This window comes from Erpetoichthys calabaricus, chromosome 6, assembly GCF_900747795.2.
Source record: "Erpetoichthys calabaricus chromosome 6, fErpCal1.3, whole genome shotgun sequence".
NCBI lineage: Eukaryota > Metazoa > Chordata > Cladistia > Polypteriformes > Polypteridae > Erpetoichthys > Erpetoichthys calabaricus.
In genome coordinates this window covers 127,771,340-127,798,426 of record NC_041399.2, presented here as the reverse complement: position 1 = coordinate 127,798,426, position 27,087 = coordinate 127,771,340, and the positions used below count along the sequence as shown (strand labels likewise).

The 27,087-nt window shown below is 39.6% G+C and overlaps 1 protein-coding gene across 4 annotated transcripts in view; it reads left to right on the top strand.

Annotated features, from left to right (window-relative positions):
- Window positions 1-27,087, top strand: part of abcb8 (ATP-binding cassette, sub-family B (MDR/TAP), member 8) — an 842,402-nt gene that overhangs the window by 18,087 nt on the left and 797,228 nt on the right. For 2 of the 4 annotated variants that reach the window (XR_007935257.1, XM_028803917.2), the window contains exons 2-3: window positions 12,309-12,639; window positions 20,216-20,371. Coding sequence is in view for 3 of the 4 variants with exons in the window: in XM_028803917.2 (XP_028659750.1) it covers window positions 12,309-12,639; window positions 20,216-20,371 (487 nt within the window). In the remaining variant the exon portion in view is untranslated. Of the gene's footprint in view, window positions 1-12,308; window positions 12,640-20,215; window positions 20,372-27,087 lie in introns of those variants that run through there. The other 2 variants (XM_051928892.1, XM_051928893.1) reach the window with 2 other exon arrangements.

Genomic DNA, 27,087 nt, shown 5'->3' with positions numbered 1-27,087 from the left:
ACACTCAACAATTACACAGTATTAAAAGACACTCAGCAATTAATGTCATTTACCTTCGTTCCCGCGTTTGACTCGTGCTGTAAATCTCTTCCTTGTTTTCACTTCACGTGATTACGTAGGAGGCGTAATACGTGATGACGCAATACGTGACTCCGCCTCCTCCATTAGAGTATATGGACAAAAAACAGGTTCCAGTTATGACCATTACGCGTAGAATTTTGAAATGAAACCTGCCTAACTTTTGTAAGTAAGCTATAAGGAATGAGCCTGCCAAATTTCAGCCTTCTACCTACACGGGAAGTTGGAGAATTAGTGATGAGTGAGTCAGTCAGTCAGTCAGTCAGTCAGTGAGTCAGTGAGGGTTTTGCCTTTTATTAGTATAGATAAGGCCGCATTAATAGTCACTGTGCCAGATTTAATTATGTATTGTTTTTTGACAGTCACCATTTAAGGCATTCTGTCTTATTTAGAAACGTGCATTTAAAAAAAGTACTGCAGTTTTTATGTGGAAAATGTAGATGGTTGTTGATTTTAATATTTCTTATATTTATGGAGTACTAGGGTGTTGTACCGTGTTAGCCATTATGAATATAGAGAAAAGCCAAGCAAAATGACACCTTTTATTGGCTAACTAAAAAGATTACAATATGCATGCTTTTGAGGCAACTCAGGCCCCTTCTTCAGGCAAGATGTAATACAGAAACTGGAGTTTCCTGTGTTTATATACACACTCTAGGACAAGAAACAACATTGGTAAATCTTTAAATGAGAAATTTTAAATGTAAAAAATTAATAGATTCATTCAGGCTAGGGTTAATTTAACAAGAGGAGAAGAACAATGTATGGTCAAGATCTTTGGATAACATAACTGTCCAACAAAGTCTTTTGAAGTTTGTAATGAGTTTTTCAAAACAATGTGGATCTGTAGACAGGTTGTCTGTCATTCTGAGAGATGTAAACAATCCTCATATCTGGCCATAAAACTCTTGTCTTTATTCAAGCCATGTTGTAATGTATTAAATTTTAGCATAAGTTTAATTTCCCATTCTTTTCTCTCTTGCTGTGTTTTGAAGTTGCTCATAAGCACTGTGACTTTAAAGTCCCTCTCACAGTGTCCATGGCTGTTGAAGTGGGCTGCTACAGGAACATTTGTGTTGCCATGTTTAATGTGGAACCTGTGTAAATTCATTCTCAGGGGGAGTGTTTGTCCAGTTTCTCCCACATAGAGTGCAGTGTCAGGACATTTCATGCAGAGAATTAGGTAGACTACATTAAATGATCTGCAAGAAAATGATCCCTTTATGTGATGTTCAAGTCGGCAGTGTGGTATAACTATACGGTCTGTATCATAAATGTTGGCACATGTTTTGCATCTTTTCTGTAGGCATGGAAATGTGCCATTTTCTGTTGGTTCACTTAGGGAGCTTCGGACAATTAGTTGCTGAAGGTATGGTGGTTGTCTGTATGCCAGGAGGGGAGGTTCAGGAAATACATTTTTCAGTGTTTTGTCATTGTTTAGTATTGGCTGAAGTTCTTTTATAATTTTTCAATGTGTTTCAAAATGTGGGTTGTAGGTGACAACAAGGGGGATGCGGTTCTTGTTGTCTTTGTTTTTATATTCCAGAAGGTTGTTTCTGGGTATGGTAGTAGCTCTTCTTATTTGAGTGTCTGTTGTTTTGGGGGTGTAACCTTGTCTGATGAAATCTTGTCTGTGCTCCTGCAGTTGTTTATCCCGGTCTGTCGGGTCTGAGCAAATACAATTGTACCGTATTGCTTGGCTGAAAATAATGGAGTGCCTTATATGCTTGGGGTGGAAGCTTTCACTTTTCATGTAGGTCCTTCTGTCTGTCGGTTTGTGAAAAGCAGAAGTTACAAGGGCATTGTCTTTCAGTTGAATGGTGGTGTCAAGGAAGCTAACTTCTGTTTTTGAGTAATTCAGCTTCAGCTTTCAGCTTCTGTTTCCTTTTCCGGTGTCCTTTTGGTGTGGTGGCTTGCGCCACCACCATCTACTCTAAGTACCATGATGTTCCAAAAGTGATGGATGGATTAAAAGCCAGAAGTCTGTATGACCATCAGCATCAAGTGACTCCGTGAGAACCCTAACTACAAAGAGGACTATTTCATTTATGTTAGGTAGAATGCCCAGAGGGGACTGGGCGGTCTCGTGGCCTGGAACCCCTACAGATTTTATTTTTTTCTCCAGCTTTCTGGAGTTTTTTTTTTGTTTTTTCTGTCCACCCTGGCTATCGGACCTTACTCCTTTTCTTTGTTAACTAATGTTGCCTTATTTTAATTTATTTTGTCTTTTATTTTTCTTTTCTTCATTATGTAAAGCACTTTGAGCTACTTTTTGTATGAAAATGTGCTATATAAATAAATGTTGTTGTTGTTGGGGTGAAAAGAATTATATTCATTATGAAAATGGAGGAGGTCCTTCTCACTGGCAGTCCAAATTATGAAGATGTCATCTATGTAACGGAGATACAACATTGGTTTTACACTGCACATTGACATGAAATCTTCCTCCAATTTTGCCATAAATAGGTTTGCATAGTGAGGTGCAAACCGACAGCCCGTTGCAGTCCCCATTTGTTGCAAGTAGCAATCTTGTCCAAAAGAGAATAGATTATGTGTCAGAGTGAATTTTATCATTTCTATTACTGACTTTGTGGGTAAATCATGTTGTTTGAGGTACATTTCACATGCCAATATGCCATCATCATGGGGGATGTTTGTGTAAAGTGCCTCAACATCTGTTGTGGTCAGTATGGTTCCCTCAGGTAAGGGGCCTAAAGCAGACAGTTTTTTTAAGAAGTCAGTGGTGTCCTGGATGTAGCTGGTTGTATTACAGGTGAGGGGTTTAAGAATGTGCTCCACCCAACCAGAAATATTTTCTGTAAGGGAGCCAATTCCTGAGATTATAGGCCTTCCTGGGTTCCCTTCTTTATCCCTTGACATCAGGGATCATGTAAACAGTTTAATTCCTGAGAACCCCAAAATGGGTTACTTCTGCATGCTTCCTAAAATCCACAAAGAAGGGAACTCCAAGGGTAGCCTTTACTGCAATAATTTGCACTGCTCAACTTTCCTTAATGGGGGAAAAAAACAATGACATGTCTTGTGATGTACACATTGTCCCAATTTTAATGTAACAACAGCAAGGCTGGCTACAACATTTGAGTGCAAAGTGATAAACATTAATCATAAACATCACACATCTGTTTCAGCTAAGTATTATATATTTGCCTCATTCACAAGCTTCCCCTTCCTGACATTACCTGCATTCCTAAAAACAAAGCGCAGGCTTTGCAGCATAAACAAAAGCTGAGTGTCATGGAATTGAAATGGAAGACACCTAATTTGGCTGAGGTGTCTTAGCACTGGACTTATCAAACTAGTGGATGATATTCTTCTTTACCTGTAGGCTCAGCTTTTGTTTGGTTGGTGTGCTTTTACACATGGTACACTGGCAGTGGTAGGTTGCTGGTGGGTCTGGGTGCAGCAGTAAACACTGCTAGCATGTGAGTAACTTGACCAACTTACCAAGAACAGTGATTGTCTTGTCCTGGGCAAAGACTTCTTAAAATGGTATTTGTTTTCACCCACCAGGTCCCTTGGAAAGAATGACCAACTCATACTGGAAATGTCATAGACCACTTTCCATGTTAGATTACCCAGTATTTGGCTTCAGTTTGGGACAATCTAGTCATTCTGGTAAACAATATTTACAGATGACATCTCTAAAAAAACTGCAAATACATCTGTAACTTCATGCCTCATAATGCCTCTTGGCTTTCACTGTTTTTTAATGTTCTTATAGCCACAATCATGGTGTTGGAGGTAGTAAAATTTTAGTTTGTATCAGCACCTAATGAAATGATGCCAGAGGAAGCATCATGTCAGCTAATAATTTAGTCATTTATCATTACATTTTCTAAGGGAAAGAGTGTTAATACCAGTTAAATACAGTCATATGAAAAAGGTTTGAAACCCCTTTCAGCCTGCAAAATAATTTACTCTACTTTCAGCAAAAAAGATAACAGTGGTATGTCTTTCATTTCCTAGGAACATCTGAGTACTGGGATGTTTTCCGAACAAAGATTTTTAGTGAAGCAATATTTAGTTGTATGAAGTTAAATCAAATGTAAAAAACTGGCTGTGCAAAAATGTGGGTCCCCTTGTAATTTTGCTGATTTGAATTCATGTAACTGCTCAATACTGATTACTTGCAACACCAAATTGGTTGGATTAGCTCGTTAAGCCTTGAACTTCATAGACAGGTGTGTCCAATCATGAGAAAAGGTATTTAAGGTGGTCAGTTGCAAGTTGTGCTTCCCTTTGACTCACCTCTGAAGAGTGGGATCCTCAAAGCAACTCTCAAAAGATCTGAAAACAAAGATTGTTCAGTATCATGGTTTAGGGGAAGGCTACAAAAAGCTATCAGTTTCAACTGTAAGGAATGTAATCAGGAAATGGAAATCCACAGGCACAGTTGCTGTTAAACCCAGGTCTGGCAGGCCAAGAAAAATACAGGAGCAGCATATGCGCAGGATTGTGATAATGGTTACAGACAACCCACAGATCACCTCCAAAGACCTGCAAGAACATCTTGCTGCAGATAATGTATCTGTACATCGTTCTATAATTCAGCGCAATTTGCACAAAGAACATCTGTGATGAGAAAGAAGCCCTTTAGATTAATTTTGGAACAAAGTGCTTTGGATTGATGAGACAAAAATTGAGGTATTTGGTCATAACAAAAAGCGCTTTGCATGGCAGAAGAAGAACACTGCATTCCAAGAAAAACACCTGCTACCTACTGTCAAATTTGGTGGAGGTTCCATCATGCTGTGGGGCTGTGTGGCTAGTTCAGGGACTGGGGCCCTTGTTAAAGTCAAGGGTCAGATGAATTCAACCCAATATCAACAAATTCTTCAGGATAATGTTTAAGCATCAGTCACAAAGTTGAAGTTACGCAGGGGCTGAACCATTCCAGCAAGACAATGACCCAAAACACAGCTCGAAATCTACAAAGGCATTCATGCAGAGGGAGAAGTACAATGTTCTGGAATGGCTGTCATAGTCCCCTGACTTGAATATCATCGAAAATCTATGGGATGATTTAAGCAGGCTGTCCATGCTCGGCATCAAATGGATAGATTTTGTATGGAAGAATGGTCAAAAATACCTCCATCCAGAATGCAGACACTCATCAAAGGCTATAGGAGACGTCTAGAGGCTGTTATATTTGCAAAAGGAGGCTCAACTAAATGCCCAAATTTATGCACCTGTCTAGTTTTGTTATGATGCATATTAATAAACTTAATGTCATTGCTGAAATACTACTGTTTCCATAAAGCATGTCCTATATTAAAAGGAAGTTGCTACTTTGGATTTTTGTTTATCATTGGCTGAGCTTTCAAAGAATTAAGAGGGGTTCCCAAACTTTTTCATACGACTGTACCTGTATAATTTAATTAGTTAAATGATTCACAGTAAATACATCATGTATAATTAGAACTGCCTACATAAACGAATTCCCATACAGCCAAATGTTTACTCACCTATGTGGTTTCGGCTATCAGTGGTTTCATCAACTACAACATATATTTTCTTGCCACGAATCTTTCGAAGAACGGCGTCCATATGTTTTTCAAAGACACAGGGCAAATGAGTTTGACGAAGACTGCTCTCATTTTCTGGCAGTGAGCCTCCTTGTTTACAATGCTTAATAAAGTAAGGACGCATCTTCATAATTTTTTTGAAGGGTATGTCTGACTCACATGGACCCAAACTGGCACCTTGCATCTAACAATTTTGTTGTTTCCTCTGTTGTTACCTAATGGGGAACACTTTTTGATGTTAATTTCTCCTTGTTTTTGAGATGGGTTTTAGATTTGACGTGGTCATTGCAAGTATCTTTTTGTGTCCAGTCTATGGTATGCTGGCAAAACTTGCAGAAAAGTTGTCCAGATTCGTAATAGTTACCGGGATATTGTTGTGCCCTCAATTTTGCAGTTAAGCTCGTGTTTCTTAGTATTTTTGACACAGTTAGGGTATCTGATACTGCTCGCTTCTACAGAGGAGTGGATGCTGGCGCACGCATGCTGTTGCCGCTCCTCCCTGTTAACAACACTTTTCGTAAAATTCGCCTTAATCCTGCACTTTTTTATGCTTGTTTTATTTCTTTATTGTACGTATCGTTCGTGGATGCAGCTGACTCGAGTTGTATGGATTTGGATTCATTTTTATGGACTTTATGGACTCTGCCTTGACTGGGAACAACTGAATATGTGGATCACAGGGCGAGACCTACGAACATTTCTTTGTACCTGGTGATCTAGGAGCCTAGGATGATCTGTCTCATTGATTATAGTTGCTATGCTGGTCTGCTCTCGATTCATTTTATTGTGCATTATGACTAAGTAATACCCAGCGTTACTTGTTTGTGGCTGTATATTGGAACCTCCAAATCCTGCTACCTCCTCCTGCTATGCTTTCTGCTGCTTTGCTATCGCATCTGCTTCACCGCAACCGTCCATCTCACCAGCTCCGCTGTGCTGTGCTGCTTCTCCACTGCTACCAGATAAGTATTGCTCAGTATCATGCTAAAATACTCTCACGACAAACTCCTTCATATTAAACAGTTTGTCCAGAGCAAATGGTCTGACAGAAATATCCTAAAAGACAATAGTATTTTGCAGCACCCGAAATATGTACATCACGGGTCAGGTCACTGCCACCGCTGGGCTGCGAATGAAAAGATTACAGGCAGCATTTTCTCAGGAATACGCCGTCCTACTCATGGCCCTGGAAATAGAAGCGTCAGTGTGCCAAATTTACAGTATGTGAAAATAAACTCTGGCCGTGGCTCAGTGCAAAAGAAGACTCATTAACTAATATTGCATTGTTTAATTTGAGATCTCTTAATGGCAGAGCATTGGTGCTGTCAGAATTCATCATTGACACCAAAGTTGATATACTGTGTTTAACGGAGACTTGGCAAAAACCAAATGAATTTACGTCTCTTACAGAGGCGACACTGCTTGGCTACACTTTCCTCACAGAGCCTTATAGCTCAAGACAAGGCAGAGGACTTGCAGTAATTGTCAGAGTCAAGTTAAATTTCAAAAGAATCCCAATTGATTGTCCATTGTCTTTCGAGTGTCTGGCTCTTAAACTAATAACGGAATCAGGTCCTGTCTTACTCATTGTTCTTTATCTTCCTAAAAAATACAATGCATCCTTCTTACCTGATCTAACTGAACTATTAACCCACTTAAGTTCCTTTTCCCAGAGAGTCATTCTTCTTGGTGATTTCAACGTCCATATTGACATCACCACATCGAAACTGAGAAATGAATTCTTATCCTTACTGGACTGTTTTGACTTGACACAACATGTTGATTTTCCCACCATCTCTGGTGGCCATATATTGGATCTGATCTGCACATCTGGACTCTCTGTTGCCAACACTTACAACACTGACCTGGGACTCTCTGACCAAAAAGCAGTGCTTTTTACTGTCTCATTAAATTCTCCCTCCTCTTACCTGTAAACAACAAATTTCTTTCCGAAACCTTAAAAATATCTGTCCCTCTTTCCTTTCTGGATCCATTTCTGATCTTTTCCTATCTTCACCTATTCCATCAACACTAGATAGTCTTGTTGACAACTATAACACAGACCTTCATTCAGCATTAGATAAAACAGCTCCTTTAAAACATAAGGAGGTTTCCTTTAAGCGTTCAGCTCCTTGGTATAATTCAGAATTGCGATCTATGAAAGCAGCTGGCCGACACCTTGAGAGAATTTCACGTAAGTCTGGCCTCACTGTGCACATCCAGGCTTTCTCTGACCACCAAAGAGCCTACAGAGAAGCACTAACTGCTGCCAAGAACACCCATTATGGCAGAATAATAGAAAGTGGCCACGATAACCCAAGGGTTTTGTTCTCTGTAGTTAATAAACTACTCCAACCCGCATCTGGCCCAACTACCTCTTCTACTGAAGTCTGTGAGAAATTCCTCCACTTTTTCCATAACAAAATTAAAGATCTAAATAATTCAACTAACATAAATACATCATCTGTTTATATCTTTCCCTGTTTTCCCACTCCATCCAGCTCCTTCTCTAAGTTCTCACCAGTCTCATCTGCTTTTGTTAATAACCTGCTTTGTAAGATGAGGCTGACTACATGTGTACTGGACCCCATTCCCAGTACACTACTTAAATCCTACCTTCATGCCATAATACTGACTATTACAACAATAATAAACTCATCCCTTGACACCGGCTTTGTGCCTCTCACTTTTAAAACCGCTTCCGTAACCCCAATGTTAAAAAAGTGTGGTCTTGATGCTGATAATCTTAATTTTTGGCTTATTTCCCACTTACCTTTTCTGTCAAAAGTTCTTGAGCATGTTGTAGCTTCCCAACTCACCAACTACTTAACTTCTAATAATCTGATGGAACCCTTTCAGTCTGGTTTCAGAGCATAGCACAGCTGTGAAACTGCTCTACTACGGTTAACCAATGATTTGTTTATGGCAGCAGACTCTGGACAAACCAGCATATTAAATCTGTTAGACCTCACTGCAGCATTTGACACTGTCAGACATGACATTCTGCTGTCCAGAATGGGGAAAATGCTGGGTATCTCTGGCACTGCCCTCCAGTGGTTCAAGTCCTATCTGACTGATAGGCAGGAGTTTGTTAGTCTTGGCAACAGCAGGTCCAGCACAGCGCCAGTCACACAAGGAGTTCCTCAGGGCTCTGTTCTCGGTACTCTGCTTTTCTGTATTTATATGCTTCCACTTGGCCATATTGTTCGTAGCTTTGGACTGGTTATCATTTTTATGCAGATGACACTCAACTCTATTTCAATGTTAAAAGTGGAACTTCATCAGAGCTTTCTCAGCTCACAACTTGTCTCAGTGAAATTAAAATCTGGATGGAGCAGAACTCTTTAAAATTAAATTGCAACAAAACTGAACTCCTGCAAATTGGGACTAAAGTGCAACTTAATAAAATGAACTCCTTCCCAGTCAATCTTCGCGGTGATCTCATCAGACCTGCCTCTGCTGCAAAGAATCTTGGTGTCATTTTTGATTCCTCCCTTTCTTATTCCGCCCACATAAATCAAATTAAGAAACATTCTTACTTTCACCTCCTTAACATATCACGTGTTCACTCCTTCCTCTCCTTTTCTAACGCTGAGAAACTTGTCCTTGCTTTTATAACATCCCGCATTGATTATTGTAATTCCCTACTGGCAGGTGCCCCTTCTAATCTTATATCACAGCTCCAGCTTATTCAAAACTCGGCTGCAAGAGTCCTTACATGGACCAGCAGCAGCGAGCACATAACACCCATCCTGCGTCGCCTTCACTGGCTCCCTGTGTCTTACAGAATTGAATATAAAATCCTACTAATAACCTACAAAGCCTTAAATGATCTTGTGCCAAACAACATCAGTGACCTTTCTCATCACTATGTTCCTGTCCGCCCACTAATTTCCTCTGATTCTGGTAATCTTGTTGTACCCCACACTAATCTACACTCCATGGGTGACTGGGCCTTCAGCTGTATAGTGCCCAGACCTACCAAAATTAATTAGATCAGCAGACTCCATGAATTCTTTTAAAAAAAAACCTCAAAACTCATCGGTTCAGGAAGGCTTTTAACTCTACCTGACTTTGTTACCCCTCTCTCAGTTCACCTCTATGTCAAGTTGCTCATGTAACTTGTGTGTGTGTACTAGACCATCAATTATGTTGTCTGTTAGGCTTTTTTTCTCTGAATTTATTATCTTGCTCTTATTTATTTATTTATCTGGTTTAGTACAATGCTATATACTGTATACCCTACTGTTCTTTCTTAAACTCTCTGAAGTGCCTTGAGCATGGGAAAGGCGCTATATAAATAAAATGTATTATTATTATTAATTCGTGTACCTTTAACGAGAAAACATACAGGAAATACGCGCACAAACAGATAAAGGCACGACTGATTTCTATGAGCAATTGCTTTCGCTTCAAAATCAACAAACTAGAATATAGTATCTGAATGACAGAACTACACATTATTCAATCATTTAATTTATTGGGAAGTTTTGTAACAATCAACCCTTCAGTCTCTAAATTCCGCACATTTCCATTTTTAATTCTAAAATCCATTCTTAAGCATTAATTCTTTGTTTCCATCCGTTTTTTCCGCATCTCAGAAATCATAGGGCCCTGCAGATAGGCTACTGTAGCAGGAGACCACACTGGATGCCACTTCTGTCTGCTAAGAACAGGCAACTTAGGCTACAATTCACACAGGCTCACCAAAATTGGACAACAGAAGCTTGGAAAAAGTTGCCTGATCTGATGAGTCTCAATTTGTGCGGCGATATTTATATGGTAAGGTCAGAAATTGGCAACAACATGAAATAATGGATCCATTCTGCCTTGTATCAGTGGATCAGGCTGCTGGTGGTGTAATGGTGTGGGGGATATTTTCTTGTCACACTTTGGGCCCCTTAGTACCAATTGAGCATCGTTTAAATGTCACAGCCTACCTGAGTATTGTTGCTGACCATATTTATTCCTTTCTGACAACAGTGTACCAATCTTCTGTTGGCTACATTTAGCAAGATAACACACCGTGTCACAAAGCGAGTGTGACAATGTACTCAAATGGCCTCCACAGTCACCAGATCACAATCCAATAGAGCACCTTTGGGATGTGGTGGAATGGGAAATTTGCATTATGAATGTGTAGCTGACAATTCTGCAGCGACTGCATAGTGCTATTATGTCAATATGGGCCTAAATCCCAGAGGAATGTTTCCAGTACTTTGTTGAATCTATGCCATGAATAATTATGGCAGTTCTGAACGCATAAGGGTGTCCAACCTGGTACTAGCAAGGTGAACCTAATAAAGTGGCTGGTGAGTGTATATTGATTAGCCAGATCATAAAAAGGTAATTTGATACAAAGACTATGAAGCTGTGAAACTCAGACACAGCTATGACTTTTTAAAGACATATCAAGATATTTTTTTCCTTTGGACCAGAAGCCAGTCTTCTAAGTCAAAATCAAAAGTCTGGAAAAGTGATCAAAGCATGTTGACGTTGGTGTGGTTCATATTGAAAGTCCCTAATAGTTAAAGATTTAAAGTCTTTATTCACTAAGACATATCTAAAATATTAAAAGTAATTTTGGCAGAAGAGAAACATGAGAACAATTTACAATATAAAGGACAGTTGTTGAATCTGAAGGGATATCTGCAGATACAAGATTATCACTAACTCATGGTTCAAAGAACCATTACAAAAAGACCTTAATCGTACAATTGCAACATTGAATGTAAATATAATGTGATGACAGAATTAAACCAAAACACGGAAGAAAATGAGGAAAGCAGTGTTATGTGCAATACTGCACATTTTATTTACAATTATTTATAAGCTTCAATGTAATTAGTTGTTAGTTAACCATTGTGTCACCTACTATGCTAGTGAACAATTTCAACTGTGGAGAGACACTTTGATGTGCTGTTTCTCCAGTGCTTTGGTTAGACTGGTTAGCAGAACTAATTAACTGTGGTTATCATTGCCTCCAACTACTTTTTTTGAGTGAGTGTGCATTTGTTATTATTGTCAGGTTCCAGCTTTTTACAATTCAGATCTATGTGCCATTCAACAAAATGCTCAGTAAATTAACTAAAACCTTAACACCAACATTGTAGGAATAATCGGGCCCAGCACCAACTTTAAGGCAAATTAAGCATTTGCCTAGGGCACAAATCATAATAGTTGGTTTTTTGGTTGGGGGTACAAAACCACCTTGTTTTGACCCAGCTACACAGGTTAGCCACTGAACAGTTGGTTGGCACACTAAAAAGCTTGGCCTAGGGCACAGAATAATCTAGCACTGACACTGAGGATAATCTCTTTAGCAGGTCTACTTGTTCAAAATGGACACTTTCTTGTGATAAATTAAATTTTCCTCAAGAGCTGGTAAAGGACACAAAATAAAATGAGTGTACTGTTTGTTTTTTCTGTCCTCCTCTTTTGGCTTCTTTGCACCTCTCTGTATTCTTTCTGTTTGATTGTTGGGATCTTTAAAACCATAGTCTGTGCTTGTGTTAACAAGGATAAGTAAATAATAAAAGTTTAGATTAACAGACTTTTAGAATAATTTAATCTATATATAAAGTATCGTAACAGGTCTAAGGCAGTCATTGCACACATATTTTTTTTGTAAAACCTCAAATGTAAACACTTTGAACTAAAAAGAAAATGTTCCCTTTTCTTCAGCTATGCAGGTAAATGGACCAAAAACCCTCATATTTCTTCAAATTTTATATCTCGGCTCTGGGCCCAAACTCGAAATGCAAATCGCCAAGGCATTCAGCAACGTGCAGTTATTCTCAAGACTTCTCACAAAATTGGAGTCGTCACTGCCACAACTTTGCTATCCATCTCTGTCAAGCTTAAAGAAAGCATTGCCCACTGTGAGATGAAACGTTACAATAGTCAGAAAAAGGAATTGAAAGTTCAGCTTTTGGAAAAGGAGCCAGAGTTTAACTGGAAAGTATTTTGGATATTTTTCAACCCTCAGCTTTCTGCATTTTTAGCTGCTGTTCTTGTAAGTACAGAACTTTAACTGAAAGATGTGCTTAATATTTGTATTCTTGCATGATAGTCTCCTTGACTTTTATTGATGTCTTTCCATTTGCAGCAAAGAAAAAGCAAAAACTAGAAGTACTGCCAGAAAAAATGTGTTACTAAGTTATTTAGTACTTTATTAGAGATAAGTCAAATGTATTTACATATTTTATAGGTACCTATAAATTGTGGTCACTGTGGTCAGCAAATTATTTTCTAAGCAATTAATAACATTTATTTAAAATATTTAAAATATTATTATTTAAAATAAATAAGTGGCAAAGTTTTGAAATTGCTAAACCAGAAATCAAAAATGCTAAACAGACAGAGCTCCAATAATCAGGTGAAATTTGTTAAGAGGAAAACATCAAAATGCAATACCGGGGAGTAGAAAAGTTTTTTACTTTGAATATTTCTTTTAGGCGGCACGGTGACGCAGTGGGTAGCGCTGCTGCCTCGCAGTTGGGAGATCTGGGGACCTGGGTTCGCTTCCCGGGTCCTCCCTGCATGGAGTTTGCATGTTCTCCCTGTGTCTGCGTGGGTTTTCTCCGGGCGCTCTGGTTTCCTCCCACAGTCCACAGACATGCAGGTTAGGTGGATTGGCAATTCTAAATTGGCCCTAGTGTGTGCTTGGTGTGTTTGTGTGTGTCCTGCGGTGGGTTGGCACCCTGCCCGGGATTGGTTCCTGCCTTGTGCCCTGTGTTGGCTGGGATTGGCTCCAGCATGACCCTGTGTTCGGATTCAGCGGGTTGGACAATGGATGGATATTTCTTTTAAACATTGAGTCTTTTCTTGAACTGTCCTACAGTTTAGACAGAGATCACCCACAAATAATTAAAATTAAAACATATAACTTTTTTTTAAAGTTTGCACTGTCAGCTAAATGATAGGCCTCAAATAAAAGAATTCATCCATCCATCCGAGTTCCCAATCCAGTTATGCAGGCCAGGGTTGTAGGGCAGCTGTATATTTTCTCAGCAGTCATTGGGAACAAGGCAGAAACAATCTCTGGACAGGACGTCAGTCCATCACAGTGTGAAAACCTTTAGACATCCTAGGGTCAATTTAGCAATGGCAATACACCTAACCTGCATGTTTTTCGACTGTGAGAGGAAACCAGAATTTCTGGAGGAAACCACATGGACAATAGGAGAGCTTGGAAACTCAATGCTGGAAGTTAACAAAATAAAAAAATATAAACATACAGATAGTATTTATGATTGTACACCTATGCGACGTTTATGAAATAAACATAAATAAAAGAGATGTGCAGACGTTTTATGTTGATTTATGTGTGAAACCATTGCTTTTTGTATACTTTTCATAAAACTGAGTTTTTTAAAAAAAATATTAGCCCTCAAAGAGTTGCTACTAAACATAGACTGTTTATACTGCTCCCTGATAAAAAAAATGTTTCTTCTGGTATCTGTTCAGATAAAAAAGAAAACAGATTTAGAAATGTTAACTTGCTGTTGGTTGGAAGGTGCCTATTATAATGTTATGATCGTGGCTGTGGACTCTGAGGGTAGCTCATTTTTCTATAACAAACTAGATAAAATGTTAATGCCCTGGCAGTGGCAAATAGCTTTGGTTTTATATTTGATTTGATTACATTAATATTTAAGTTGAGATTTACAAGAAATATTTTATCTGCTACTATGTAAAGGAAATACTGCTATTAAAAAACACCTTATTGTTTTAAAGTGTTTGCTAACCAAATACACACAATACACTACTTTTGAGTTCATTATTTAATTTTGCGCATAACAATGTGATTGTTGTGATGGTCTGTGATTAATCACAATTAATCGCAGACAATCGTGCAATTAATCGCGATGAAAAATTTTAATCATTGCCCAGCACTAGTTGTTTCTCTTTAAGCATGTGGCTAGCTGTACTGCTAAGGTTTAAAAAGTTTGCAATGCACCTCACCCGACAAAGCAAGCAGGCAATTGTGTGAATTTTCATAGCAGCCTGCAATACCAAAGTGAGCGTATGCGAAAGCAGATGATGTGAAATAGCTCCGTAAGCTGTACAGCATGGATCATATTAGCAGTGTTACTAGTCACTGTTGCTGGTTCCTTTTCTTTTATATTCCATTCATCCAACACCACTGTCAACAAGCATCAGTTCTAGATCCTCATTTTAAAAAAGTTTCCTTTTAGTATGAGGAGAACTATGAGAACATATTTTCGAGACTTGTTAACGTGACTGCAGCAACTAAATATATTTATATCTTGTAAAATTATAAAAAGACATGAGTCTTCCTGCTGTATCTTTAATTTGAACTAATTCAAGATTGTTTTAAATTATTTCTGACCACGCCCCTCTGATCATGGAGCTCAAATCATTGTGCCCCACATACTCGTCTCACAGCTGGCATCTTAACCCACTTTTATTATCTGACAAGAACTGTACAGAATTTATATCCAAGCAAATTTATTGTTATTATTTTTTTTACAGACAAATACATCCTCCGTGGTCTGTACAGGAATTCTCTGGGAAACTCTGAAGGCATTTTTTAAGAGGACAGATTATTTCATATCTCTCCCACAAAAATAAATTGGAAATGAAGAAGACATCAGAGTTAATCAGTGAAATTACCAGAATAGATCAAGAACATGCCAGGTTCCCAAATGAGACACTTTATAGGAAAAGACAGACTTTGCATTCAGAACGCAACCTCTTGACAACAAACAAAATGAAACAACTCAACATAGAGAGAAGGCTAATAAGATCTTAGCTTAACAAATCCACAAGCAGGAAATTCGCAGTGCAATAGTAGTAATTATCAACACAGATGGAGATAAAACATCATTGACCATAAAAATATAATGTACACATTTAGAGACTACTCTATGTCTATTCTACTCGGTTTAAAGAGGACAAGACACAATCTAATGTGTTTTTCGATGCATTACAGGGGCGGCACGGTGGCGCAGTGGGTAGCGCTGCTGCCTCGCAGTTGGGATACCTGGGGACCTGGGTTCACTTCCCGGGTCCTCCCTGCGTGGAGTTTGCATGTTCTCCCCGTGTCTGCGTGGGTTTCCTCCGGGCGCTCCGGTTTCCTCCCACAGTCCAAAGACATGCAGGTTAGGTGGATTGGCGATTCTAAATTGGCCTTAGTGTGTGCTTGGTGTGTGGGTGTGTTTGTGTGTGTCCTGCGGTGGGTTGGCACCCTGCCTGGGATTGGTTCCTGCCTTGTGCCCTGTGTTGGCTGGGATTGGCTCCAGCAGACCCCCGTGACCCTGTGTTCGGATTCAGCGGGTTGGAAAATGGATGGATGGATAAATAAGGTTATAGTTGAATCTAATTGCTTAAAAAACGATTTATTGATATATAATGGAATGTTTTGAAATAAAAAAAGAAGTTTAGGATATTCATCTTAACAACGTTAATTCTTCTGGCTAGAGTGCACTAGCAAAATTTCAAAAGATATCTGAATAAAAGTGTGCTTTTTCCAGTGAAGTCTCCAGCACACAACATTAGATTGGATACCTTTCCTTTTATCATTGCAGATCAGTTTAAATATCTTGGGGTAAACATCACAAGTAAACATAAAGCTCTTTTTCAACAAAATTTTGCAGTCTGCATAGAAAAACTTAAACAAGATGTGTATAGATGGTCTATGCTCCATCTCACTATAACAAGGAGATTAACACTGTCAAGATGAATATCCTTCCTGCTCAGCACCCGTCGCTCTGCCACGGATGTCAAACTGTCCAGCTCCATGCCTACAATAGAGCCTGCCTTCCTCATCAGTTTGTCCAGGCGTGGGGTGTCCTTCTTCTTTATGCTGCCTCCCCAGCACACCACTACATAGAAGAGGGCACTCACCACAACCGTCTGATAGAACATCTGCAGCATCTTATTGCAGATGTTGATGGATGCCAGCCTTCTAAGGAAGTATAGTCGGCTCTGTCCTCTCTTGCACAGAGCATTAGTATTGCCAGTCCAGTCCAATTTATCATCCAGCTGCACTCCCAGGTATTTATAGGTCTGCATGCTCTGCACACAGTCACCTCTGATAATCACGGGGTCCATGAGGGGCCTGGGCCTCCTAAAATCCACCACCAGCTCCTTGGTTTTACTGGTGTTCAGGTGTAAGTGGTTTGAGTCGCACCATTTAACAAAGTCCTTGATTAGGTTCCTATACTCCTCCTCCTGCCCACTCCTGATGCAGCCCATGATAGCAGTGTCGTCAGCAATCTTTTGCATTTGGCAGGACTGTGAGTTGTATTGGAAGTCCGATGTATATAGGCTGAACAGGACCAGAGAAAATACATTCCCTTGCGGCGCTCCTGTGTTGCTGACCAAAATGTCAGACCTGCAGTTTCTGAGACGCACATACTGAGGTCTGTCTTTAAGAAAATCCACTATCCATGCCACCAGGTATAATTCTACTCTCATCTCTGTCAGCTTGTCCCTAAGGAGCCGAAGTTGGATGATGTTGAAGGCGCTAGAGAAGTCCAGATAACATAATTCTAACTGCACCACTGCCTCTGTCCAATTGGGAGAGGGATTGGTGTAGCATATGGATGATGGCATCCTCCGCTCCCACCTTCTCCTGGTATGCGAACTGCAGAGGGTCAAGGGCCATGGCGGATCCTGTTACCTTAGGTGGTGAAGCAGCAGCCGCTCCATGGTCTTCATCACATGCGACGTCAGAGCGACAGGCCGGAAGTCATTCAGCTCAATAAGACGTGATACCTTTGGGACTGGGGTGATGCGAGATGTTTTCCAAAGCCTGGGAACTCTCTCCTGTTCCAGGCTCAGGTTGAAGATGTGCTGTAGAAGACTCCCCAGCTCCAACGCACAGGCCTTCAGCAGTCGTGGTGATACTCCATCCGGACCCATCCTCAGCTCTGTGCTTACATGGGCTGCTGTAATTGTGGGTTGGGGGAAACTCTCTCCTATGCTGGTATCAGCAGAAGGATGGATGGAGGGTGCAGTACTCCAAGGTGAGAGTGGGTTAGGGTGGTCAAACCTGTTAAAGAAGTTGTTCATCTGGTTTGCTCTCTCCACGTCTCTCTCGATGGTGGCACCCCGCTTCGAGCTGCAGCCAGTGATGATCTTCATCCTGTCCCACACTTCCTTCATGCTGTTGTTCTGTAACTTCTGGTCCAGCTTTCTCCTGTACTGCTCTTTCGCCGCCCTGAGCTGGACTCGGAGTTCCTTCTGCACACGCTTGAACTCATGCTGATTAACGCCTTTAAAAGCCCTTTTCTTCTGGTTCAAAAGGCCCCTGATGTCACTTGTAATCCATGGCTTATTGTTAGCATAGCAACGTACTGTTCTTACTGGAACTACAATGTCCATACAGAAGTTGATATAGTCAGTAGTGCAGTCAACAACCTCCTCAATGTTCTCACTATGTGATCCCTGCAGGATTTCCCAGTCCGTAGTTACAAAGTAGTCTCTCAGAGCTTGCTCTACCTCAGGGGTCCACTTCCTGAATGAGCGTGTGGTTGTAGGTAGCTCCCTCACTCTTGGTTTGTAGTGGGGCTGAAGCAGAACCAGGTTATGATCTGCTTTCCCAAGCGCAGGCAGCGGGATGGCGCTGTATGCGTCTTTAACGTTTACATACAGTAGGTCAATAGTTCTATTTCCCCGGGTGTTTTTATTTGTAATTCAAAACATCCATGCATTCAAAGGGCGACCCTACAATGGCCTAAGCAGAAGGTGGCATGGCTCTACTTAACTTTCAGTTTTATTACGGGATGGCAAGTATAACAGCTATAAAAACCTGGACATTGACACAAATAAAATAACACACACAGGCTTGGTCCACAATAGAAATAAAATGCTGCAGTATTTCTTTATATTTCTTGCTTTGTGCCCCAGCAAATAAAAGGTATTGTCAATATACTAACAGCCCAATTATCCTTCATTCACTCAGAATATGGAACCAATGTAGGAAGTACTTCAAGATAGAGAAGATTTTATCAGTGGCACCTCTACACAATAACCACCTTTTTCCATCTTCTGAAACTTACACAGTTTTCGATGTTTGGAAAATATACAGAATTAAATCATGTAGAGATTTGTACATAGACAATGTATTTGCGTCCTAAAAACAATTACACTCCAAATTTAGCTTCCCATCAACACAATTTTTCCACTATTTCCAAATTAGAAACTTTGTTAAAGAAAATCTTCCCAATTTTCCTCACCTCCCACCTACTTCTGTTCCAGAAGAATTATTGATCAATCTTGAAGACTCAGACAGCATTTCTATAATATATAAAAACATTTCATAGTCCCTTCCTTACAAAGGTCCCAGAGTACAGTGGGAATTGGATCTCTTACTCAACATTTCAGAAAGGGAGTGGAAGGCAGCCATGCACAGAATTCACTCTAGGTCCAAATGCGCAAAGCACTCAATTATTCTACTTTTGATTTTCTATCGAGCACATCTGTCTTGTTTAAAATTGTCCAACCTGTGACAGTTGCAATCGAGCTCCAGCCTCATTGGGCCATGTGTTTGGGGTGTGCACCAAATTAACATCATTCTGGACCAAAATGTTTAAATACCTATCAGACAGCCTTGGTGTCACAGTCACTTCTAATCCATTAGCAGCTGTGTTTGGTGTACTCCCAAGTGGACGAAAAGTGGAGAAGAACAAACAAACTGAAATTCCATTTACTTCACTATTAGCACATAGATTTATTTTGCTCTACTGGGAGAATCCTAGCCCACCTCTTTTAAGTCAGTGGGTAACTGATGTTATATACTATTTGAAATTGGAAAAAATCAAATTCTCACTTAGAGGATCGGTTCAAATGTTTTTTTATTTTTATTAAATTTGCAAAAACCTCAAGTAAACTTTTTTCACGTTGTCATTATGGGGTGTTGTGTGTAGAATTCTGAGGAAAAAAATGAATTTAATCCATTTTGGAATAAGGCTGTAACATAATAAAATGTGGAATAAGTGATGTGCTGTGAATGCTTTGTGGATGCACTGTACTTTTACGTATTCAACAGTCACTCCTCTCTGCAAAATAATAAAACAGCAAAAGTGTCATGCATGCTGCTTGATATACTGCCTGTAGAAGCAGCTCTGTAGCTGCGAGGGTGCATGCATAATGATTCAATGTTTATTTGATCCCTAATGTATTAACAAAGCTCCATTGTGATCTGCAGTCAATCATGGTTGAGACTTGAACACAGATTTTATATCTCCATTGGGTACTTCTTCAAATTTGATCTATAGTTAGGCATAATCTCTTCACAACCAACAACTGACAATAGCACATCAGTTGATGCTCTTTTTTATCACTTGAATGGGAATCTGTTTGTACTCTGCTTTTAACTACGTGATATTGCAGAGTGGTATTTAAAAATGTATTTTTTTGTAGTCTACTAATGCATGTAATTACATTCCATTAAATGTTAGGTGTACGCACCTGAAATCACTTATATAGAACAAAGAACACCCAATAATCTAATATGCCGGTTTTTGGGATGTGAAGAAAAGCCAACATACTGTACCTGTTTACCAGTGCCCAACAATGTTGTTCAATGGTAATTGAATTAATGTTTATTATTTTTTTAGCTTGCTGTTGGTGCTGCCATCTTGAATATCCACATTCCCTTAATGCTTGGTGAACTGGTAAATGTTGTTGCCCAATTCACTCGGGAGCATGCTGGGAACTACCTCTGTGAAGTAAAAGGCCCTGCTCTGAGATTGCTTGGACTTTATGGGCTTCAGGTAACTACTGATTGTAACATAATTCAAGTATGAAGTGAAAGTATATGATGCAGTTAGCTAGTTTATTTTCCTTGTTTTTTTTGGGGTCCATCCCAGGGTCAACTGATGCTCTGCTTATCAACTAAAGGGCAGGAATCTGCCCTGGATAGAAATACTAGTCAATATAAGGATACACACATGCTTTAGAAGTATTTTATAGTACTCAACTGTTCTGACAGAATGACAAAGGAAGCACCCTGAATTTAACCTGGAGATCAATTGCTATGAAGAGACAATATACAGTAAAGTAATGAGCAGTTTGGTTTTCAGTTTAAATGCAATACACTGAAAATTTGACTAGAACATTCAGTTTTACATCACATAATTAACTTTGCATATAAATATATAATATTACAGTACATATATTTTTACTAAAAAAAATGACTTTTAAATATATTTGCCAGATAAGAACAACATTCTCACTTATCCCACCACATGTACAAGCTGTGCATAGAACCTGGCTGCATTTTTCTGTACATACTGCATTCAAAAACAACATGGCTATATATTGTTTGTCCTTACATCCTATCTCACATACATAGAGGTTAGTAGTATAAGCCATGCACCTTCTGTCAAAATGTCAAAAAAATGATTGATGAGTTAAGCCCCGCCCCCTTCCGGTTTTCCCGGCCGGAAGTCCATCACTTCCGTGACCCTCGGCCTTCCTGTTTTTACCCCAGGAAACGGCCAAGATCCGTTTGGCGGATGTCCGGCCCTTCCTTGAACCCTCCCATCCTGTTTTTACCCCAGGAAACATCTGTCCCTTCCTTGAACCCTCCCATCCTGTTTTTACCCCAGGAAACACCTGTCCCTTCCTTGAACCCTCCCATCCTGTTTTTACCCCAGGAAATGGCCAAGATTTTATTTGATGGATGGGTGCCCCCTCCTTGAACCCGCCCCCACCTCTCCCGAGGACAAGTTCAGGTAAGTCTGTAGCAGACCCTGCCGTCCACACCTCTTGGTGGTCACAGGCATTCTGACTAAGTTTCCTGCCCACGGTCAGTTAACCCTGAGGACGCCCCCTTCCGCTTCCCCGCCCCTAGAGGAAGAGACCGCCCACACACACACAAACACGCACACACACACCGGATGGCCGTCATAGTCATTTTGACTCTGACTCCAGCCCCAGGCCAGTCCTAGATCATTTCTACCCGAGGAGAGACAACCACACACATGTTTCAGCCTGTCCATTCTGCCTTATAGCCATTCCTGACTCTAGTCCTTTGGGTAAGAAAATCTCTGTACAGTATCTATTATTTAAAATATCTATCTAATCCTTTATCTAAGTCAAAATGATTTCTCCAGCTCACAGACAGTCTCTAAGCTGAAAAAGCCTTTACTTCACACCGCCGGGTGCTGTCCGGCTCTCTGTCTCGGAGCAGGCGGCCTCTGCCTGTAGCCCGAGGAGAGATTGCCTCCACACACACACACACACACACACACACCAACATGTTAAGGAAGGCCCCTACCATCCAAGCCTCTTGGGGGCCATTCCTGTCTCTATTGCTTTGGGTAAGAAACTCAATTATTTAAAATATCTAACCTTTTATCTAAGTCAAAAATGATTTCTTCACCTCACAGACAGTCTCTAAGCTGAAAAAACCTTTACTTCACACCGCCGGGTGATGCCTGGCTCTCTGTCTCGGAGCAGGCTGCCTGTAGTTTCCAAATACAAGCTGCCCGGTTCTCTCCGTCTACTCTACACAGAGCCTCTCGGAGCATCCTCCCCACTGCGCGTGCACGCAGAGAGCAGGCAATTGTCTGAGCACGCAGCCCCAGGAAACTGACAGACCTCAAGGCTGTGAGGCACTGGGACATCGTCCTGCGCGCATGCGTATCAGGAGCTAAACCCCCCACGAGATGAAAAAGTTTTTAATGATAACGAGATCGATATAAGATCTGTAAAATAACAGGCAACAGGATCCTTTTAAAGAACGTTTGAGATGTATAAATTTCAAACCCGGAGTTATATATTTAAAAAATCCCTGCCAAGTGAAATTGTCTTAAGCACCTCAGCAAGGCCTTTGGGAGCTCACAAGGGTCTGAGCTTTAAGCCCGTATCAGATCGTTCGGGGCAGTGTGAAAAAAAGGTCTCACCTTGTGATATTAAAAGATTTCGAATGCTTACAAAGTTGACTTTTAAACCCGAACAATACACGGATGTTCAAGGCCAACAGCTCTGACATCCTGAAGCTAAGGGGGGTGGGGGTGTAGCTATTAGGACGGCTCAATCCTTATGCCGACACAAAAGATGTTCACACATAATTAGTTTAACATAAGGTTCAGTTTGAAACACACTTAAAGTGAGGCCAGACATTTGCTAAAATAAATCTACGCATAACAAAGGCTCCTTTTTAAAAAATACAGGACTTTTCGGTGTACGGCCATCTGCACAGAGCACCGACAGTCAATATAACGGTAAGACCCGTTCATGATTATTATAAGTGTTAAACGAGCATGTTTTACAACGGAGGGATGAATCCTTATATTTTATACTTAATATTTCCAAGTTGATTCTCCGGTAATTCCCTTTTAAAAATAGTTGTTTACAGTGTGCAGGAATTATCAGCATGTTAATTACACAGCGCGTGTGTAGGAGCGTGAGCGCGCTCGTGTGTATATAAATTGTAGCATTTTATATTTCTATCTATGTGTACGAGAATTAATGTACAATGTTCATAGGACTGGCGCAAACAATATTAGTTTTTTTCTCTTACCGAAACGGGCTTTACAATCAGTTAAGTTTTGCCTCGACCTCTGAAATTCAAACAGGTTCTCTCCTCTGAGAATATTCAGGCCTGGTTTAAAAGAGCAGGCCGGCTGTGTAATAGCTCGGACATAAGACGTCAGTATTCTGAACTATGTACTCGGTTATTTTTTGTACGGAGCCGCCTGTTTTAAAAGTCTGATAACGAAACATTTATGCTTTATAAAAATTCTCATTTGGATAGCCGGCTGGAGACAGATTGACTGAACCCTGAACACAGACCCAGGAATTTATATCTTAATACACAGGCGCTCTGAGATCAGGCTGTCTGTTTTTATTTAAGTCTTTAGATTTTAAAAAGTTTGCTTGCGAGTGTATTCATATTTATACCCGCGATCCTATTAAACTAGCAATGGACACGTTTAATAGGGGTCCGAGAAAACCCTCCTTTCTGATTTAAAAGGGTTTTTAATGGTAATTTTCTATCGCAGAGTTTTTAAACGGTGCAACGAGCCATCTTCAGCAGAGGGTTGAGTGCGTGTGTTACTGGGGTATGTTTTAAGCTACTTTACCAGGCACAGAGTATCCAATATATTAACACGGTACTAGTCAGGATTTCACTTTTTTTTTTTTTTTTTTTTTAAATCTGGTACCTTTGAAAGGAGCCCCTAATACCAATTTGTTCTTTTTAAGTAATGATATAACATAGAGGCATGTTTAATTAAACCTTCTTAACTTTTAGCGACATTTGTCTAACTCTATATTTATTTTTCTAGTATCAGAATGTAGTTTGAGTTAATTTGTTTTGGTTTCAATAGATGTATTTTTCATATTTTCAATTCTTGTTTTCTTTTTGTTACGTCGCGACCCACTAGGGGGACAGCCCCACAGTTTGAGAACCACTGTGTAGGGGATGATTTGTAAAACACTCTGCTTCACTTCAAGTTAAAGTAGACTTGCTCGGTTATTCAGCTGTCCATCGGTGTTCCATTTTTGTTATAAATTGTATTTAGTCTCTCTTTATTTACTAAACGTTTTATATGTTGAATAGAAAACAGTTATCTTGTTCAGGTTTTAACTTAAAACAGCATTTTCATTATCAGGCTATGAACACTTTGATACTCAGGGTGCTTTGTATAATACAAAGTTTTATAAATTCTGTTACTGCTTGGTAATAGCCTTCCATTTTACCGCAGTTATAAGCCCCTGAAAAATAAGAATGGTTATAGTACGTTATATAAGCCTATACACTACAGGCCTGATCAGGCTTATTTTGGACATGTTAGGCAAATCAGGAAGGAAAATGTTTTAGTGAATAGTTACATAATATCTATTACCAGTAACGGCATACTGCACGATAACGTGCAGTGAATACACTTGACTTGAGCATTCATAGTATTCCTCCTCTTTCTCTGGACGTGTAGCATTCGTTTGCTCAGATGATGAGGGGCTTGCTGCTTCCTGAGCAGCTCTTTTTTTTTCTCCACCTTAGCGGGCCCCTGCTTCTCACGCATGCGCAGCACGGCCGCCCTGCTGCGCGGTGTCGAGAGTTGATTCAACAATAAAATAAAAGAGTAATAAAATCATCACTCGAAAGCGGATAGTAGCCGTCACGTAGTATATGTGTAACAAATTTCAAATCAAACGGTTTGCGAGCTACAGGTGATTTAAAATCCTGGACAGACAAACGGACAGCCACGTTAGCTTATTATAGAAGAAGATAGCCTATGTGTTAGCACAAGGATTACAAGTTTACTAAAACTGTGAGGTTTATTCTTTCTTTTAGGTAGTCCAAGTTACATAGGACATCTAGCCTTGAAAACGGCTTTTCCCCCTCTGTTTGTGAAAAAAAAAACATCCTTTGTTTGAGTCGCATTCAGGGAGAAGGGGATGTAAGTTTGAACTGTGATTCCAAGAGTCAAGAAGTGGTTGCATTCTTCTTGATTACGAGTCAAAGGCCCGGGGTTTGTGCGGTGATCATGGTCAAGGACAGAGTTAAGCTAGACATTATTATTATTATTCCAAAAAGAAACATTGACTCACCCATATCCACATCAAGCCAGTATCACAAATATAAGACAGTAAAAAACTAAATTTACAAACACTAAGTCGCAGAGGAAATTAAAAAACATATTAAGAATGGATCAACAAGGGATCATCCCAAACTCACAGCATGCTGCAACTGAACCTACGTGTTTTGCAGTATATTATCAGCTAAACGGTCATCTATTTAGCCCGTTCCTCGGAGTTGCAATGAGTTGGGCAAAACATTATTTAACATTTGAGAGTATGATGCTAATTAACATTAGACTGGTATTATTAGGACCTTATCCGGCACTAAAAGTTGGGTTTGTGTTCCTCCAGATTCAGGAAGAACATGAAAAAGTGGAGTTATAAAGGAGTTATTACAATTTGAAAAACTGTCATAAGGTATAAAAAACATTGATATGGGGACAAAACAGCATGAAAAGAAACCTTTTTGAAATAAATAATAAGCTTTTTTGACATGTACAGTCTGGAATAGTCTGAAGATGTCTTAAAGAGTTAATTTTTAAATAAAGCTTGCAAAAGGCATATTAAAAATATTAAAACTAAATAAAAACACAGAAGTACCATTTAATGATATCAATTAGTGTTAAGTATATTATCAAGCACTGGGCTCTGTTTATAAGGTTTATTTAATTTAGTTATAAGCAAAATGATTGGATGCTTTTTGCTTTGAAATTAACCATAGTTTGATACAGCTTTAAGAATGAGAATGCAGGACAAACCTATACACTTAATAACAAATGTTGCCGTTTCAATTAGGGATATCTTGGATCTCTGTTTTATTTTAACCTTTTGACAAGAAACCCCTGGTCAGCGAAATATACCCCATATATTGAAAATGAACCGTGTCGATATACTAACTAAATAGATATAAGATATTTTAGAATATGGACCTGGGCTCTACACAGATGATTCTGACAAACTAAGAGGTCTCCACTTAATTGCCAGACTTTCTGCGGGTGCTATGGATCTTGTAATGGAGAACGCAAAAGATTCTATAATCTTTAAGGGGCATGTGTCCACAGTGTTAACCAACCATAGTACGTAATGTTCAAAATTCAACTAGTGTTTTTCAGAAGAGATAGAACAAGTGCGGCGTGTGTTCTGTATTCTCTTTTCTGTATTAACTATTCACAATGACCAGACTCCCGAGACCTTAGGCTTTTTTAATGTAGAAGTACATTTCACAAACATGAATAAGAGACAATCCATCAAACCGCTCTTGACCCAAAACAGGACCAAGCAGGGGGTGGGTCCGACACCCCTCAAAATGCTCTTGACACAAAGAAGGGCCAATCAGGCGGGTGGGGTGGGACACTCTTTTCAAAGAGTCTTTGGCCCCCCAAGCGGACAGGATTTGCCGGGCTATAAAACAACTTTTTCAACGACCCTCCAGCCTCGACGGTGAAAGAAATTAGGGTTAAGGTTTAAAAATCAAATGTTACTTTATTGGTCATTTTCAAAAACAATACAAAGCACCCTGAGTATCAAAGTGTTCATAGCCTGATAATGAAAATGCTGTTTTAAGTTAAAACCTGAACAAGATAACTGTTTTCTATTCAACATATAAAACGTTTAGTAAATAAAGAGAGACTAAATACAATTTATAACAAAAATGGAACACCGATGGACAGCTGAATAACCGAGCAAGTCTACTTTAACTTGAAGTGAAGCAGAGTGTTTTACAAATCATCCCCTACACAGTGGTTCTCAAACTGTGGGGCTGTCCCCCTAGTGGGTCGCGACGTAACAAAAAGAAAACAAGAATTGAAAATATGAAAAATACATCTATTGAAACCAAAACAAATTAACTCAGACTACATTCTGATACTAGAAAAATAAATATAGAGTTAGACAAATGTCGCTAAAAGTTAAGTAGGTTTAATTAAACATGCCTCTATGTTATATCATTACTTAAAAA